The sequence below is a fragment of the Dermacentor albipictus genome, chromosome 1 (genome assembly GCF_038994185.2).
Source record: "Dermacentor albipictus isolate Rhodes 1998 colony chromosome 1, USDA_Dalb.pri_finalv2, whole genome shotgun sequence".
NCBI classification, from domain to species: Eukaryota; Metazoa; Arthropoda; class Arachnida; order Ixodida; family Ixodidae; genus Dermacentor; species Dermacentor albipictus.
In genome coordinates, this window is record NC_091821.1 from 241029679 (window position 1) to 241047023 (window position 17345).

Here is a 17345-nt window from a genome sequence, read left to right on the forward strand (position 1 = left end):
CGTCTGCAATAAAGCCAGAAACAGTCCTTTGCTCCCACTATTGTGTGTCAGAGCTGTCTGCTGTCACTGACATCCCCAGGATTTCTGGACATGTACATGGCGCACCATCTTTCGGCAGCGGCCTCGCGCCCCGTCGTAACTGAATGGGGAAAGGCTGAAAAATGTTATATCGCACTAACTAAATTAGTTATTGAAAATGACTTGCACTTATCCATACTAGCGACCCACTGGGACATTCTTGGAAAATTCCAGTAGTGTGCTGCAAAGCAGGTTCCCATAACATTTGAATATTTTATAACACACCCTATGTGACTCTCCCATAGGCACTGTTGCAAAATATTCAAAGGTCTTAGGAACCTGTGTGCTTTGCAGCACGCTGCTAGAATTTCACCAGAATGTCCCAGTGAGTCTGTATCAGGCATTACCTCTAGCCATTTTCGATGACTAATTTTGATCATGAGGTATAATTATTTTCGTCTTTTCCGCATTCAGTTACTGTGTGTGTTGCCACTGAAGGATGGTGCAACGTTTACTTGTCCCAAAATCCTGGCCATGGGCAACATTCTGTTCCTCCAGCTCGCTCCTTCGTAGACATGCTGTAGGGTATTACATCACCCTTGTGAGCTCTTGTGCACGCATGATGCTGTAACATGATGGTTGTGTGCTTTGTGAGCCCAGTGTGCTCACTGCATTCTTTCTCTTTGCCTCTCACCAGAAAGTGGCTGACCAATCCAGTGCGGAAGCTGAGCCATGGGCGCCTGGATAAGGCAGATCCTGCTTCTGCAAAAGGCAATCCCACACCACCTTCGAAAAAGCTGGCACCTCCTGCTGCTGTGGCACAGTCTTCAAAGGCAAGCACTCCGCTACTTCTGCAGGTTTCACATACACATGGCTTGTATGCGCTCATGGCACCTCATGAGCAATTGCGTTAATGCTTCTCATTAGTGTCCATTTGAAAGATGAAATTTCATCAGGTCAGCTACCTCCTGTATTCTAGAATATCCCTCCCTTCAACGCTCCACCTTGGCTTCAGACGTGGGTGTAGCCAGGGGGAGGCACACCAGCCATGTGCCTCCCCCCCCCCCCTGTATAAGTATAAGTCAGTGTAGCACTGACTTATACTGACTAGCACTATAAGTCGGTGCTTCACGAACACTGAGGCAGACGCAAGCAGATCACAAAGCATGATTGCACGCTGGGATGCAGTAGAAAATGACGTAGTTTCATTCTCTGCACGTGCGACTGGAAGACATGGGCACAAGCAAATAAAACAGAAGTATATCTCTCTTGCCACAGTACAAAGTAAAACAAAGACACGCAGACATTCAGTTTGTAGGTTTTATTATTTCTCTAAACCTTAGTTTATCTATTGAAGCAGCAGATCAAACAAATAACTTTTGTTGCCTTGAATAATGCTCGAAGTCATGTGTCACTGTGAGTGACATTACAGCACTGCAATTTATGTAGGTGCACTTGTGCGATTGGCATCTTCTCTCTGGCTGGGAGCGCGACGCCCGCGAGTGAAAGGACACACAGTGTTTGGTTTGAAGTTTTGAGCTCTTTTTGCAGCGCATAGCAGTGTAACACTTCGCAGGCACGATCGTTAGCACGCATTGTATGCACTGCTCTTGTCAGTTCAAAATGGCCAGACTTGGTTAGGGGCCCTTTAAGGTATGACGCCATTTTCAGCGAAATATTTTTTTGGAAAAGTGTAAAAATATAAATTATTATTTATCTTATAAACACAGTTTTCAAGGCAAATTTAAGTGTTATTTAATGTGTAAAATGTTTAATTATTATTTAAAAAATTGTTAACAAATATGGGTTCCCACCAGCACTCGTAACTTCAATTTAACTTGCCATAACGGAACAATTTTTGGCAGTCGCATAGGAGAGATATTGATATGTGCAAGGAACCAAAACTAACGAGATACGAAGAATTTATCAAGCGTAATGTGCTCCCAAAATCCCCAAGTGCTCGTAAGATACATTCAGCAGAGATAAAGTTCTCCAAATTTGTAGGTGGTCTTCTCCAGATTCTTGTTTTTGTCTGAATTTCCCCATGGGGCACCTCATATTTATTTTTCTAGCTTGGATTGCAGCATCGATACCTTAACGGGAGGCCTTCACATTGAGCAGCCAGTGAATTGTGAGACAAGTTTTTATTGTGTGAAGGCCAGGTTCTATTCTAATTCGTTTCATATTATAAAGTGTACCTCTTTTGACATTGCAACAGACACAGAGCATCAGATACACCAAACTTGAGAGTCTGAAGGCTTATATAGGTGTCTTTGGTTTCCCTTTGCCAATCCATACTTTATTGAAGCTCTCATTCCAGCCAAGAAAACGTTTGACAGAATGCCAAGATCTATTATTGTTTGCTTCCAGTGCGGAGCTTGATTCCAGAATACTGCAGCCACCGTCCACATTAATTACCAAGTTTCAATGTACTTCCTAAAGCGCACCTGTCACCAGGTCCTTTGCACACTGTTACTTTTGTGTATTGATTGCTGCCAAACATTTGTTTCCCTCATCTTTGCTCTCTGAACTTTGCCATATGGTAGCTACTATTTTAATTGAGAAAACGGAAGTGTATCATCACAAGAAAGAAAGGCAACTTATTGTTCTTTAGCTTCTTTAGTTCACAAAAAGCTCAGACTGTGTAAAGAAAATGTTTCAAACTGGATGCGTCCCCATGAGACTATCGCAGATGGAAACAAGCTACAAGTGCTGAACCTAATGTTAGCTTAAAGAAAGAAGACAGCACTACAAAATTTGAGTACTTTTATGTTACATATCGAACCAGTACCCTCAGTTTTGCTTTCACCGATCTTGGGTGGAGTTACATGTTTCAACACACCTTTTCAGTGAGACAGCGCAGGAACACTTTTTTGTGTGAAATGTCCTCCAATGAATTGCATGTCTGATTAGACAGGAAACAAAATCTACGTTTTTGAAATAAATTGCGTTAACATGCCATCATACCTAAATAATCTGGGACAGTTGTCACAGAAAGAAGCGGTACCTTGAGTTGCATTAACTATGTGTTCAAATAGCTTGTACAAATTCACCATATGTGTATCATATTTCAGTAACTGGAAGTTTTGGTTTTCAGGAAAGATCAGGTAACCAATGTTTATTCTGTGTATGCTGTGCTATTCTCTGTACACATGAGACACTTTTGACAAAGTTTGGTGCAAATATAAGCACGCTTGTCACATGATTTTGCTCAAATATGTAACATTTGTGGTGTACTTATTTGAGAGCCGCCTCACAGGTCATACTAATGTGTAATTGAAACTGACAGATGCAGCATAACAAAAAATGTAATCTCGAGTGTTTTATTTGCAGCACAGGCTATGGGGGGGGTAACTAGCTTGTGAGTAATCGCACCTTTTACTGGTTGTTTTAGAGAGCTCTGTCGGCGCTCCAAATGTACTGCAATAAAGCATACAAGCTGCAATGCGAGAATAAATTAATGGTCTCAAATAAAGATAATAGGGCTTCATTATTGCTATTTGAGCCGACCTATTCATGCAATAAAACCTAGTTACTATCATACATTGCCTTTCTAGCGCTTTCCGAGGGTTCTGAAATGACCAGTAAAAGGTTCCATTTCTGCTTTTTGCATTTGATGACTGTAAAGTCATACGCTTTCTGTTTGTTTGGCATAAATCAAATTCCAGTTGTTAAGCTACAAGGAAGACATGGGCAACAAGTCATCTTCTCCAGGGCCTCCATCAAAACCAAGTGACAGTACTGAGGTTAACAAAGCTGAGGTACGTGTGTTGTTGAGTTACATATGAATTTGTGCTGTTAAAGAAGACCTCATTCTAAACGTAGCAGATGCCAAACAAAGGAACCTAGTTAACAAAACTGCTTAACCCCGCAAATATAAACTTCTCTGAAGCTACTGCATGGGCAAACATGCACATATTTCAAAATTAGCTACGCCTAATGTTTTAAAAAACTTTGCTATAGTGAGTTAGGGGAGCATTGTATCGTGGCACACTGTTCATTCCATCTAAATGGAATGGAGAGTCTATACAGGGACATTTCCACTTCATTGTTGGCGCTGTGTTTTGTGGTGATTGTTTTCTTCATTCTTTCCACCGTCCATCGTTGGCTGACTTGCTTCTGTGCCAGGGTCAGCAACATAGCTTGATGTGTGGTAACAATAGGATTAAAAGAAAAATTGTTACATAATACAGTCTCTGTTGAAGGGGCACCCAAACACTTTTCTCCTGAAAAACAAACCGTTAGGAGTGCAATATGAATTGGGGTACATAATGAGCACTATGTTTATTTTCTTCACTCCCTCTTCAACTGATCAGCTCCTCTCAGCTGGGGTACCGTAGATTGCTGTGTCCTGCCTCCTGCTTCTTTCTTTCTTTTTCTTCTTCCTGCGGTGTGCTTATGGTAATCTTTCAACCTTGGCGTCTGACAAAAGTACCTGAGAGAGTGACAAAGGAGCAGTAGCAGGACAGGCAAGACGTGTTAACTGCATTTTCCCTGTTTCCTAGAAATGCCTGTATAAAATAAATGTCCTGATGCAAGTATTCTATCAATCTTGTTCGGCTTCACCGTATTGAAAATGAAATCAACATAAATCCTTTCCTGCTACAAGGCATGAACTGGAAGCAGTACTCGACAGCTCAAGGCATAGCCTTAACTTAGTCTTAACTTTTCAGCCAGGACATGCTGTTAAACTGGTGCACACTGGGGCTTGGGTGGAAGCTGACTCTTTGTGTGTTGACACTTGACAATGCTCGAAATGCTTTGCAATAACCACAGTTCTTTTATTCCTACATCCACTAAAACTAACTTTATTGTAATACTTTATGTTCATTTTGTTCACAGATGGCACAGCATTTTTTTAATAATATGAACCTTTTAGTTGATCTTCTGTAAGCACTACAAATTTAAATGATGCCAATTGTAGTAGCACGATCAGTAGTTAGGTTATTTCATTAAACGTACTGAATTTCTTACTTTCTTACCTAATTGAGCAGGTGTTGGCTGCATTTAACAAAAGTGCAGAATCAAAACATTTGAGAAGTGTTTTTATTTACATATAAACTATAATAGCGGATCATTTTGTGGTCTGTAGGTCTTTGTGCAGATTTTTTTTCCCCTCCCCTTCGCCCTTTTTTAGTAATAAAATTTACCTAAGTTGGGGGTCTTCATCTCAGTTGCCCTTCTTTCTTTTTCTTTGTGGTCAGCATAAACTGCACGTTTGGCACATCAATAGGAACAACTTTCTGCCTGACCTTAAGCATTATTAATCTAAGTATGTTTCCTGGTTGAGGTGCCAAGCGTGCTGTATAGGGGCACATTATTGAAATCAAAAGTTTAATGTTTAATTGCCTTGGGATCTTGGTTAGGTGCACCATAATTCATTTCTTTCTTTTTTCTGATGTCTATGAAATAAATGCTTCCCTTGTTTGTTTCAATTTTCTTCATGGAGAAGTCAGCTGTTCCATTTTTTAATAACTGTTATTAATTTCAGACCTGTAAAAGTAAAGTGGTTCTGACTATTCATCGACTGCTAAGTAACTCCTCAAGTGCAGCACTTTGTTTTGGCAGCAATAATTTTTCTCCCCCTTTTTTTTTTCCTGGCCTTGTGTGCACATCTGTTTGGAATGAGTCCAGCTGTTCAAAGATTAGTTTAAGGTCAGAGTGAAAAGCAGTTCTTGTCAAGAGAACAATCGCCGTGTCGGTGAAGGCAATTGCATCCTGTACGCGTCCATAGCCTCCTATCATGGCTGTTCTCATTTGTGTTCAGTATGGGGGCTACTTGAATGCGTGAATATTTATTTGCAGCTGGTGAAGGCACGTTTTGTATCAACATTTGCCTTTCTTCTCGAAGTAACAAATAACATTTTCCAGCAATACATTAATAGCGCCAAACCATTCATAAATTCCGAAGTTGTATGCTTGGAAAGCAGTGGGTATTGCCTGCAGGTTTCTATATTATATATTGTTGATGTTGCTTAGTGGCTAATGGAAGGAATTGTAGTTCAGTACCTCGAGTGCATAGTCCTTATTTTGTGAAAAATCTGTGAATGTAGAAGTTTCAGTTGTCATCTCATCGAGTTACTTTTAGTTAAATAAGAAGGGGGGGGGGGTGTAAGAGCAACCTAACATCATCAGTAATTTCATCAGTGAATAGCCCATCAGTCATAACTATTCAATTCCTGAGCTCTGTAGGCATGTAACAAAAGCAACACAATAAAAGTGCATTTATGCCAAGTATGAATATGCTTTATTTTGCATGATGTGGTAAATATTTTAGGCAGCACAATTTTACTTTGCTTGATTGTTTTACTCTAATAGAAACAGTACTTTGAAGGAAACCACGGTCACCTGATTCAGAACATATTACCGAATATTATAACATGCTCATTGTCTACGGCCCTTGTTCACATGTGTCAGACTCTTGCTGAGGGACATCTACTATCACTTTTGTTAAGAGCAATTACTGCTAGTCAAACAGAAACATGCTGAATCTACGGAATTCAAAGAAAAACCCCCCAAAGTGCAGATTTAACAGAGGTTACCTTAGGAGAGTCTGCCGTAGAACTAACCTTTTCAGTGAATATATATCTCCAGGATATAGTATGTTTACAAAACGTTTTGCATTAACAACTTTAATATTTATGTGTTCCTTAAAAGTTGGTGGCAGGTGTTAATGTTGTAGTTGCACATTTCAGTGCATGTTGGTTCAAAACCTATTGCGGAACATAGGTATTCTCTACAGCTTTGAAGAACCTGCAGTGCTATAAGTGCTCTTCATATGGCTCTGTATTTACTGTTGCTGGTGATCCTTTTGTGCATGAAGCAGGTGTTGCAGGGGAACTTCAGTGTACTCAGCATGTTCACATGTTTTGTGCTCTTCTTTTTCTTTTCTTTTTTTTTTTTCTTAGAGAAAACACATCTTTACTGCAATGCGAAAACAGCCGTGTACTTAGATTTAGGTGCACGTTAAAGAACCCCAGGTGGTCCGAATTTCTGGGGTCCCCAACGGCGGCGTGCCTCATAATCAGAAAGTGGTTTTGGCTCGTAAAAACCCATAATTTAATCTTTACCACAGTAGGTCTGTGTTGAGAGTTTTTCATTTTCATAAAGGTATCCTCACTTGGCTTAGTATTTGTTGTGGCACCTGCTGCAGCAGTGGGTGCCACCACTCTTCCGTTGGTGAAATTTGATGGAGCCAGACTACGCATTGTGTAGCGAAATATAATTGAATTAGGAACTTTCAGGTGCATCACTCCTGCTGAGTGATTGACGTTCTCAAATTTTAATTATTGTGAATCCCTTGATCCATGCACAGGTTATTCAGGAACCTACCCAAATACATTCTCAGTCTGTGACAGTCTGAGTCTGTGGAGGGATTCTTGGAGTCTAAAACATTTAAGAGCCACTGACTTGGACCACACTTTGTATTGTCATGTTTGCTTAGCACCTTTCACATGCATTAAGCCAAATTTTTGTCTGTTGCTTGCTGTTGGCATAGCATGACATGTCATTATAATTACTGGTGTACAGCTTTATATCTCTTTCCTGTGTAAGAAACTTGGGCTATCTTTCTAATCTGTGAAGTCCATGATCGCCAACACAAGAGACACTGTGATTTAGATGAGATTTGTTCTTTCAGCAGCCAGCACAGCAAAAGCTCTGTGCTAGTACGAAGTCGTCATCTGTGGATGCTGATCCTGGTGCAACAGCTGAGGAGGAAGAAGTGTGTGAGCTGCCACCTCCAATGGAAATTCAGGATCATCTTTTTAAGCCTCAGCAAACTCCAGACTTCACTATTGATCCTGCAGTAAGTGCGCTTCCTTAAGCCATATGGTGTCATCATCATCACCCTAATTAAGTCCACTGCAGGATGGAGGCACAGCAATATAGAATAAACTTGTACTGCAGGAAATGGACCCATTATATGCCCACAGATGTCCTGGTCTAGCCGCCCCGTCTGATTTGCTGCCACTCTTCATTGCATTTTCCTTTGTTTAGCAACCATTCTGTAACTTACACAGACCTCTGGTTATGTAGTCTGTGGATAATATGGCCTGCTAAGCTCTACTTCATTACTCTTGACTAGGATATTATTTGCTTCCACTCGATTCTCAATCCACACTGTATTTGTTGTATATCCTAATGTTATACTGTTCAGTGCATAGCAGAATATATTTATATACTTTTATTTTGATGATACCAGTAAGTTGCCATGCACAAGTTGGGAGTGTCTGCCAAATGCGCTACAAACCACCGCAGTGGCTTGGCGGCTGTGGTGTTGTGCTGCTAAGCATAAGGTCGCAGGATCAAAGCTTGGCTGCGGCATGAAATCCCTGCCGCGGCAGCCACGTTTCGATGGGGATGAAATGCAAAAATGCCCATGTCCTGTGCATTGAAGCACATTAAAAATCCCCTGGTGGTCAAAATTAATCTGGAGTACCCCACTATGGCGTGCTTCATAATCGAATTGTGGTTTTGGCACATACAACCCCAGAATTCAACTCAAGTGCATTGCAACCAATTTTTATTTTGTCCACTGGTACAACGTTAAGTATATATATATATGTTTTCAGGAACCTGAAGAAAAGGCATTGGCTGGAGAAGTTGAGGATGCAGCAAAAGAGAAGCAGGTAATTTTTTCTTACAGCATACCTAACACAATATCAATACCAAGTTGTTTATTTCAGACAATCAACTACACAGTGGTAATTTTAACCTCGAATATTTGTTTGTGACAGGAGTTTCTCACTTTCTCGTTGTAACATGTGGCATAAAATCTTGCACGATTTTGAAGAGACCATATGTGAAGCTGTGATTGTATCCTTTTTTGTGGTGAACATCTGCATACTCCTTCGTCACATTCAAGCACACACACCGGTGCTGTCAAGCTTACGTTGTGTACCTGGGTGTGTAAATACCTCATGAGCAGATAAATTGCAAATAAATTCTGTGCAAGTCCCCCATTTCTTTTCACAAATAGCACTTGGGCCGCCCTGAGGTATATCAAGGGGAAAAAAGAATACTGTTTTCACAAAAAATTAACTTCTATTACTTGACGTTCGAACTGAAAAAACGTTTAAGCATGGGCACTTCTTGAAATTCGTGACACAGTTGAAAGAAAAGGAAATTCAGCAAAAGACCGCTGCTGCTCAAAAAGTTATGATGTTATGATGTTACGGTATAGTAGGCAATGTGGAATGTAAAATATTTCTGCATAGAAGCAGGTGCTTTCCAACACTGGCTGTCAAACATTCACAACAGAGCATGCCATGAAAGTTTACTTTTTTTTTTCCCTGCAACAGTGGGTGTTGAGTACATGTGTTGCTTTTGGTACAGGCACTGATCACTCAGGATGATGACTCCGAGACCACAACTTCACAAGAAGATCCACACGAAGGAAGCCTTGAAACAACAGTACCTGATGGCAGAGAAAGGGAGAAGTCCTTGCAAAAGCGCAGGTATGTACAGCTCACATGTGCACAGAGTTTGTGCACTTGCAATATTTAATTGGTTTATTAAAGGCAGGGCAATATCATAAACTTCATTTGGGGTCTCTTACATGCGCACACACATTTATTATTGCAGGAATACAGAAACATTGGTTTTTGCTCTAAGTCTATGGAAAAAATGTCAGATACTGGCATGTATTACACAGTATACCCCATGACAAGTATTTATAGCACATAAGTGAAATCCAAATTCTGGTTTGTATCCTTTCTAGGTTATGCATGTCCTTTCCTTTCTGCATGAAAAATGACATCATTGGTTTTACAAATTAAATTTCACCAAATTGTATGTATACTACTGCCGTACTAGCCTTAGTTGAGGCAGGACTTTCATTCTTTCAGGGGTGTCACTGACGTTTCCGATGTTCTCCACTCTCTCCCTTGGATACGAAGAGTGCATTTTTCATTAACCATGTCATTTTTTCCCATCTGTGTAACCAAAAATAAACTGTCGTTATCATTTTATAATATTCGAGAAAAAAAAAAACCTACACCGGGGTGTCATCACCTCCCAAAAATCCCAACACTAAAAGGGTTATAGCAACATAAAAGTTCACACAAATGCTGAGTAAGTCACTGGCAGAAGAAATTAAACATAGCGAGTGTACTAAATTTGTAACATTAAAATGTATTCAAAATTTGTGTGCACATGACACAATGCCATGAATGGCAGAAGCCTAGCACCACTGCGACAATAGTAAAATAATGCTGTATACGTGAAAAATAATTCTAAAATATCTTAGTAGATCATTGTTAGTTCATTAGTAAGTCTGAGAAAAGTGAGTTAATGTTCAGTATACTTACCATGCAAGTGCAAGATTAAGACAGGATTAAATGTGAGAAAAAAAGTGGCCGACAATTACGCTTCTTGGTAATGCGATCTTTGAGCACAGCTGCTGCCTTATTTCAGCAACAGGCAACCACATATAGAACACGCACAGCCGAACAGAGGCGGTTCTACGTTTCGGATTGGGCAGCACACACTGCGATCCACCGCTATCGAGCTGGCGCTCCGGCGACACGCCATCATGCCATATTATAGTGGGTCACCGCCGCACAGAGGTGGGAGGTGGGAGGTAGGGGGTATTAGTAATTATTATTTAGTGTTTCTTCTGAGGTGGGATGAGGAGGAGAATAGGGGTATTGAGTAGAGCTCGCACACTCATTCACTCACAGGCAGGCCTCAATGTGACCGCATAAGGTTGGGGTGGGAAGTCCAAGTAAAGGGACGAAAAGCTATAACTGTCTTTCGAGTCACCGCAACGGCACTGCGCCAGGTAAGGGGAGGCATAGGGCAAAAGTGGAGGCAGGAGAAGGACAACCAGAGGCGCCAAATGCCACTAAGGAATGCGTCTTGCAAATGGGGAGGCGAGAGACATGGCCGAGAGCTGTTTAGCCACGCCACCAGCACCGCAGCAGTGCTGCGACAGCAGGAGCAGGGACGGCAAGGGCGGAGTGGATGGTAGTGGCGAGAGTCACCGCAACGGTGCTGGGCGGAGGAAGGGAGCAAGAGGATAGGCGAGAACACGTGATCGGCTTTAGAGGACAAGGGTAGTGCAAGACTCACGCCGCACGCGAGAGATGGCAGCAGGAGCGCGCGCAGCTGGAGCAGCGCGCACTGATTAACTTTGTTACGGCGAGGCTCATCCACGACGTGAAACGCAGGAATCAGCACCAAAGAGCGGCGCTGTAAAATAAGGAGCTTTACTGTTTATTAATAGTAAAATGAACGTTTTGTATATAGGTAGACGTGCACACACAGACACCTGCAACAAAAATGTATCCAAGTGTTATTACAATAATGAATCTGTAGCAGCACCGACATAGAAGAAGATGAGAACAGCGGCTGGCTAGGGACAGGCCATTGCCTAGGAAGAAAAGCGGGTGTGTGGCTGAGATCACGCGTGGCCAGCGCGAGGGTCAGGAGATATATCTGCCGAGGAATGACTGTCAGCTAGGGTTTTCTGCTTAGTTAACATATGCTCCCGTTTGTTGTGGCTCATCGTCATCACTGATTTTGCATACCACAAATTTTTCTTCTGCACTGTCATGCTACTTGAGCTTGCAGCAGTGTGAAATTACATAATGAAGCTATTGTGTAATCATTATGTTTATTTTTTCCTTAACATTGAACAGACTTTAACATGGTCACTCATGGCAGATAGAACAATTATGCCCCTCAAGGAGAATTACCTGAAGAGACATGCATTACTCACATGGCTAATTGCAATGGTTACTTAAGTAAATAACCAAGTTTGACTTGATAACTTCTTAAATTGTGCACATTAAGGCATGTGTTGCAATGAAACTTGTATCGATTGAGCACTTATCCAGAGATGAGTACCAGTTTTTATGTATACCCAAATTCACTGGCAAATCCATTACTAAGACAGCTACTTAAGGGGGTCCCGCAATGTACGAGTGAGGTCTCTGGGAAACGGGTATCAATTACAATGCCATTTTTGTAGTGCAGTTTGGAGACTGATGTTTTATAACAAGTGGTAATATCAGTATTTCCGCTTAATAAACTTCACTTTATTACTGCCTTGTTTCAGTTGTGCCGTTGCAACATGTTTTCTAATGCAAATAATTGAAAAACTAATTAAACTGCATTAATCACTTTATTGAATTTAGGGTAGAATTTAGGGTAGTTTGTCATGCACATCATGTTTCTCTTCAAGTAATCCATCTGGATGATGAAATTGCACTGTCTGCCACAGGTATATATATTCTTTTTTTTTATGCTTGAACTAAAAAAGATATGTACAGGATCTGTCTTTACTAAAAGGTGTAAATTACTTCTTTTATGGCATGTGCACTTTATTAAAAACCAGTGAGTAGCTAAAGATCTTGTGCAGAACAGCTAAGGCTTCAGACCCCATCATTTTTGGTGATAAAAAGGTAGCAGCTGAAGTAAGTGTGAAGTGTTCCCTTGGAGAAGTTTGCATTAAAAAGAAGTGCTGTTGAAAGTAAAATTTTTCTTTATTGCATCAAACAAAGACCAAGTGGCCTCACCTTGTTACTTTGTTTGGTTCACGTGAGAATTCGTTTCTGCTGGCCCAGCTTTATGCGTGTGCTTGGTGACAAGTTTTCCTCAACATTCCGTAGAGCCGTTTGTGAACACATATTTTATTTTGATTAATAGTGCTTTGACATTTTTTGCCAACCTTGTATACCGAGTCATGGTGTGTAGCAACCATGAAAACCATTGAATACCATAATGCCATTTTCAAGGCTTTGATAACCCTTAAAGGAGCCCTGAAACGCTTTTTGAACATAGTAAGAAAATGTTTCTGATCTGTAGATGAGGCTTCTGTGAACATAAGAGCCAAATATTATTGCACTGAATGCAGTAGGGTATTAATCTGTGTCAACAACGGTAAGATTGCTTGCTCTCTCCTTTGTCATGTCGTCAGTGGCTACGTAGACGGCGGGAGCAAGTGGCTGAACAGTTATTCGCAGATTTCATGATCTCGAGAACACTCTCAGTAATACTAATGTCGGAAGTTTTGAGTTAAATAAATGAAAAATGCACGTCTATGTTCTCAAAAATAAAAATATAAAATATTGAATCTTTGCTCTTTCGGTCTCGATTGACAGTTGTCTGCTTAATGTTGCGTTTTCTCTTCCACTCATGTGATGTGGCACAGGGCGTACTACATCTGTGCTCTTTCAAACATTGCATACCTGAGTCGGTCACTTGTCTAGTATGAAGACCATTACGACAGTACTCACCAGTGCATATCATCATCTTCCTGACCACTGACCACAGACACGCTTGCCTGCGCATGCTAGCTTGCTTCTGCATGCCTTGCGCCTGCTGTGCTCACTCTTGGCTAGATGCTTTGGTAGATATCACTTCGTATTGAGCTATTTATAGTACTTCAAAATGCACAATCTGAATTTGGCTACTACCCATCGGTTAAGCTGGTGCAAGACAAAGGTGGCCTGCACCACATAGCATGGCCAGACGAGCGTATGATCATAAGTATGCACTCCAGCCATGCCACGCTCATAGCAGATGTTTTACATTCTGCTATACGCTCAACATTTGCACATAGCTGCGTCTTCTGCGTAGTGTAGATACTGCAGCAGATGCAGGGTGCCATGATAAGCCCTCTCGCCTTCACGCTCTGACAACCACATGCTCCGATTGGTCTCTGTGGGTGACAGGGGCATGGCGACCTAATAGAGAACAGTGGCACAAGCATCCATCTTGCGTCGAGGGAGTGCCACATATGCCTGAACTGAAAGTAGTGTCGTAAAGAAAATGCCCAAGTTTTGAGCGAGTCCTTGACCCCTTGCCATCCACCCTGTCTAGCTTCCATTCGGCTAGCGAAGCTGAAAGGAGAGAGAAAGCTGTGCATTGGTGTGATAACTACCTCTAACTCCACATATAGTAGTTGGAAGAAATCGAAAAGTTTTTGTGACTGGAGATTCATGAGATAACGTCCTCTAATAGTGAGGCTATTCTTTGATTATTTAGAAAAGTGTTTTAGATCCGCTTAAGCCTAATTAAGTGGCCTTGAATTTCCTTTTCTGCTGACATCTGGCACCAAGTTTAGTGCAGTTCAAACCTTTAGCCATTCCAGTCCTACTGATTGTCTCTTGGTTGTTGGCACAGGTCCACTTACTAATCCTTTTTCTTTTTTCTTGTGCTTGTTTTATTTATGATGAATTAAAAAGAAGGGCCAATGGTTGCAGGAAGCATTTAGTTTTAAAGGTGTCACGCATAACATTGCTTTGCTTCTTTGCTGTCTGGGCCTTACGGGTCCTTATATGCCGTTGAATTTTATCGTCAAACACTGCTACAAACCGTGTGTACTGTCCAGCACTGAAAAAAAGATTCATTATGGTAATAACACATGGATGTATTTTGTTGTAAGTGTTTAGCCCAGACCACACGTACGCTTGCGGACGCGCGCAAGCTCGCGTTCACGCGCCCACGCATGCGCACACGGTGCGGCATGGCTCGTACGCGTCGAAACGCGGCGTGCTCTCGGGGAACAGCTCCTCTCTATTATCCGCCGCTTGGATTGCCTTGCGTCGGCGCGCCTGGCTACGCAGCTACGGCGCGGAGCGTTCAACTCTCAGTGAAGCAGATTTATATCGTGCAAGAATGTGGCTCTTCCTTCCTTTTTGCACTGATCTAACAGATATAAAAATATAACAATTACGTTTATAAATATCGAAGCATCTTGAAATGCTGTCAGTAACAAAGTACGAAGCGGCGCCTGCCGAGGCGTCTGTGAGTGAGCCCAGTGAGCGCGCGCTGTCACGCATCTTTGTGGATGCAAACCACCATTACTCGCGAGGTGCGGCAGGCGCTAGGCGCGCGGACGCGAGCTAGCACACGTCCGCAAGCATACGTGTGGTCTCGGGTTTAGGTGTGCGAGGCTCATCGGTAGCAGAAATGTTTTTGTTACTACTAAACAGAAAAGCTCCCTATTTATCTAACTTTTTGCTGATTTAGTCTTGCATTTACATGCTAAATATACAGCATAATGATTCAGTGCTTTCAGACGTTATTAATGGCCTACCAGTGACCTATTAGCTCCCTTAGAATTATCTTTCACATATACATAATTATTTTACTGTTATTGCTGTGTTTGCCATTGACATTTAATTTGCATTTGAAAGAGCCTAATATATTTTTTTAATGGTTCATCTACAGCTTCGTGTTGAAGGAGCTTGTTGACACAGAGAAGCAGTACGTGATAGACCTTGGCTACGTTGTAGAGGTATGGCATCTTACTTGTTTATGAAGCTGTTATTTTATAACTGCTCCAGAAAACAAAGGCACGAATGCTCTTTCATGTGCATGCTGTTACAGGGATACATAGCTGTGATGCAGTCAGGCGAAGTACCCATGCCGGAGGACTTGAAGAATGGAAAGGACAAAATTATATTTGGAAACCTAGAAGCTATCTATGAGTGGCACAGGGAGTGAGTACTTGTTCAGCAGCAGCATCTTGCGTTCTCATAATGTATCATGTCTGAATAATCCTAATGTCTCTCTTTCTTTTTTCTCCTTTCATCTTTCCAGCCTGTTTTTAGCTGAGTTAGAAAAATGCCTAGAAGAGCCAGAACGTCTGGGTTTACTGTTTCGGCGCTATGAAAGGAGGCTCAACATGTATGTCGTTTACTGTCAGAACAAACCCAAGTCTGAATATATAGTTTCTGAATACATCGATACTTATTTTGAAGTAAGTACTCCTTGCTTATTTTTATTCTGCAAGCTGTTTTTGTCCTTGCTAAAATTTTATGCTGCCAGTCTGGTCCTGTGAGACATAATTGCTGCTAACAGAATGTACACAAACTACAGACACAAAATAAGAACAATCACGATGGCACGGTCATAATTGTTTTTCTTTTCTGTCTGTGATTTGTGTTCATCCTTTCCTCGGCAATTATGTCTCGCAACAAGTACCAACTAGGTCAACAGCAAATTCTCCTGCAGCCTGCTACTATCGTGCACATTGAGCAGTCAGGGATGTCTTGGAACAAATGCAGGGGGGAAAAATTGATGGATATGCCAGAACCAAGAACAACAAGACCCAGTGCGTCTTTCTTGCATCCTTTTGCCCTTGCTTTTATGCTCCGTCTTTTTTTTTGTGCTTTTATTCCAAGATGACTATGTTCCGAGTCGCATACCTCCACTCGTTAGGATATGTGATAGCTTTTTGCCACTGCTACTGTACTTTTCTAAATGCAGGTTGCATAATGGTGTTCTAGAGTTTCTGCACGTGGCTTAATATAAAGGTGCTGTTATATTCACATTTGACATGAAAGTACATTGTCTATATCCAATATTTATTATCAGCATTTATATCTGTTACACAGTGATATTAGCAAGAAACGTTGTTTTGGTGTCTTAAGAAACAAGCTGTTTTGGTGTCTTAATGACAGGTTTAAGGTGGTGCATGTTCACAAATTGTTCATTTGTTGATCTTATTTTCCAACATACACAAATGTTGGTTGCCTCCTAGGAAAGGTAGCTATCAAAACTGCTTGGCAGGGACAAGGAGCCACTGGCAGGTGATAAAGCATTGGTGGAATAGTAATGTAAACAAAACAAAAATATTTGGCCTTACATGCATTCAATAAATTTGTGTTAAAAATTAAGGAGTCAAATAATACACATATATATCTACAAATCATAGATCATACGCTTGAAACTGTGCTGTTTGCTGAATTACAGGCATGGGATATGTAATAAACTGATCAAAAGTCTGTTTATATGTACTGCCAAACACAAAATGGTATTGCAAGAAAGTTTTATATATACATTTGGCATTTCATTTCATTTCACAAGTGTTCAGTTGACATCGTTGCTTAAATCTAGAGTTTCAGAATTTATCAACGTAAATGGCACAGAAATATCTTGCATGCTTGAATATTTGTATGGACCACGGAGGAATGTGTTCATACTGGCAGTGTAATGTTTTTACGATGGCAGTGTCCAAGCAATGGAGACAAAAATATGTATGTGGGGCCTCTCCCAAGACTTTATGCCGTGAGTCAGCAAAGAAGTGGGAGGTGGTGTGGTGGGGGCACTGCTTTGATACTCTTCCTGCTCGAGAGCGCCCTATTGACCTTCAGTACGAGCTGGAGTGCTTTACAACAAGCCAGAATTTATTTATGCATTTTTTGTGCAAACCGTTTTCAGTTTTTTTTTTATATATATAATGTAGATTGATCATTAGGTGGAACAAAAGATGATTATCACATTTCATAACAATGGGTTAGAAGTTTATCAAATGTCATGACAGGCCTATGGAAAGGGTGCCCTGAATGAAATAACTGTGTTCAAGTGGTTTC

At 41.2% G+C, this 17345-nt stretch overlaps 1 protein-coding gene across 3 annotated transcripts in view; it reads left to right on the plus strand.

Annotated features, from left to right (window-relative positions):
* Positions 1-17345, plus strand: part of trio (trio Rho guanine nucleotide exchange factor) — a 254652-nt gene that overhangs the window by 226779 nt on the left and 10528 nt on the right. For 2 of the 3 annotated variants that reach the window (XM_065431400.1, XM_065431403.1), the window contains exons 37-44: positions 716-851; positions 3687-3779; positions 7658-7825; positions 8592-8648; positions 9355-9476; positions 15199-15265; positions 15358-15470; positions 15571-15730. In XM_065431400.1, the coding sequence (XP_065287472.1) occupies positions 716-851; positions 3687-3779; positions 7658-7825; positions 8592-8648; positions 9355-9476; positions 15199-15265; positions 15358-15470; positions 15571-15730 (916 nt within the window). The remainder of the gene's footprint in view (positions 1-715; positions 852-3686; positions 3780-7657; positions 7826-8591; positions 8649-9354; positions 9477-15198; positions 15266-15357; positions 15471-15570; positions 15731-17345) is intronic. The other variant, XM_065431401.1, reaches the window with a different exon arrangement.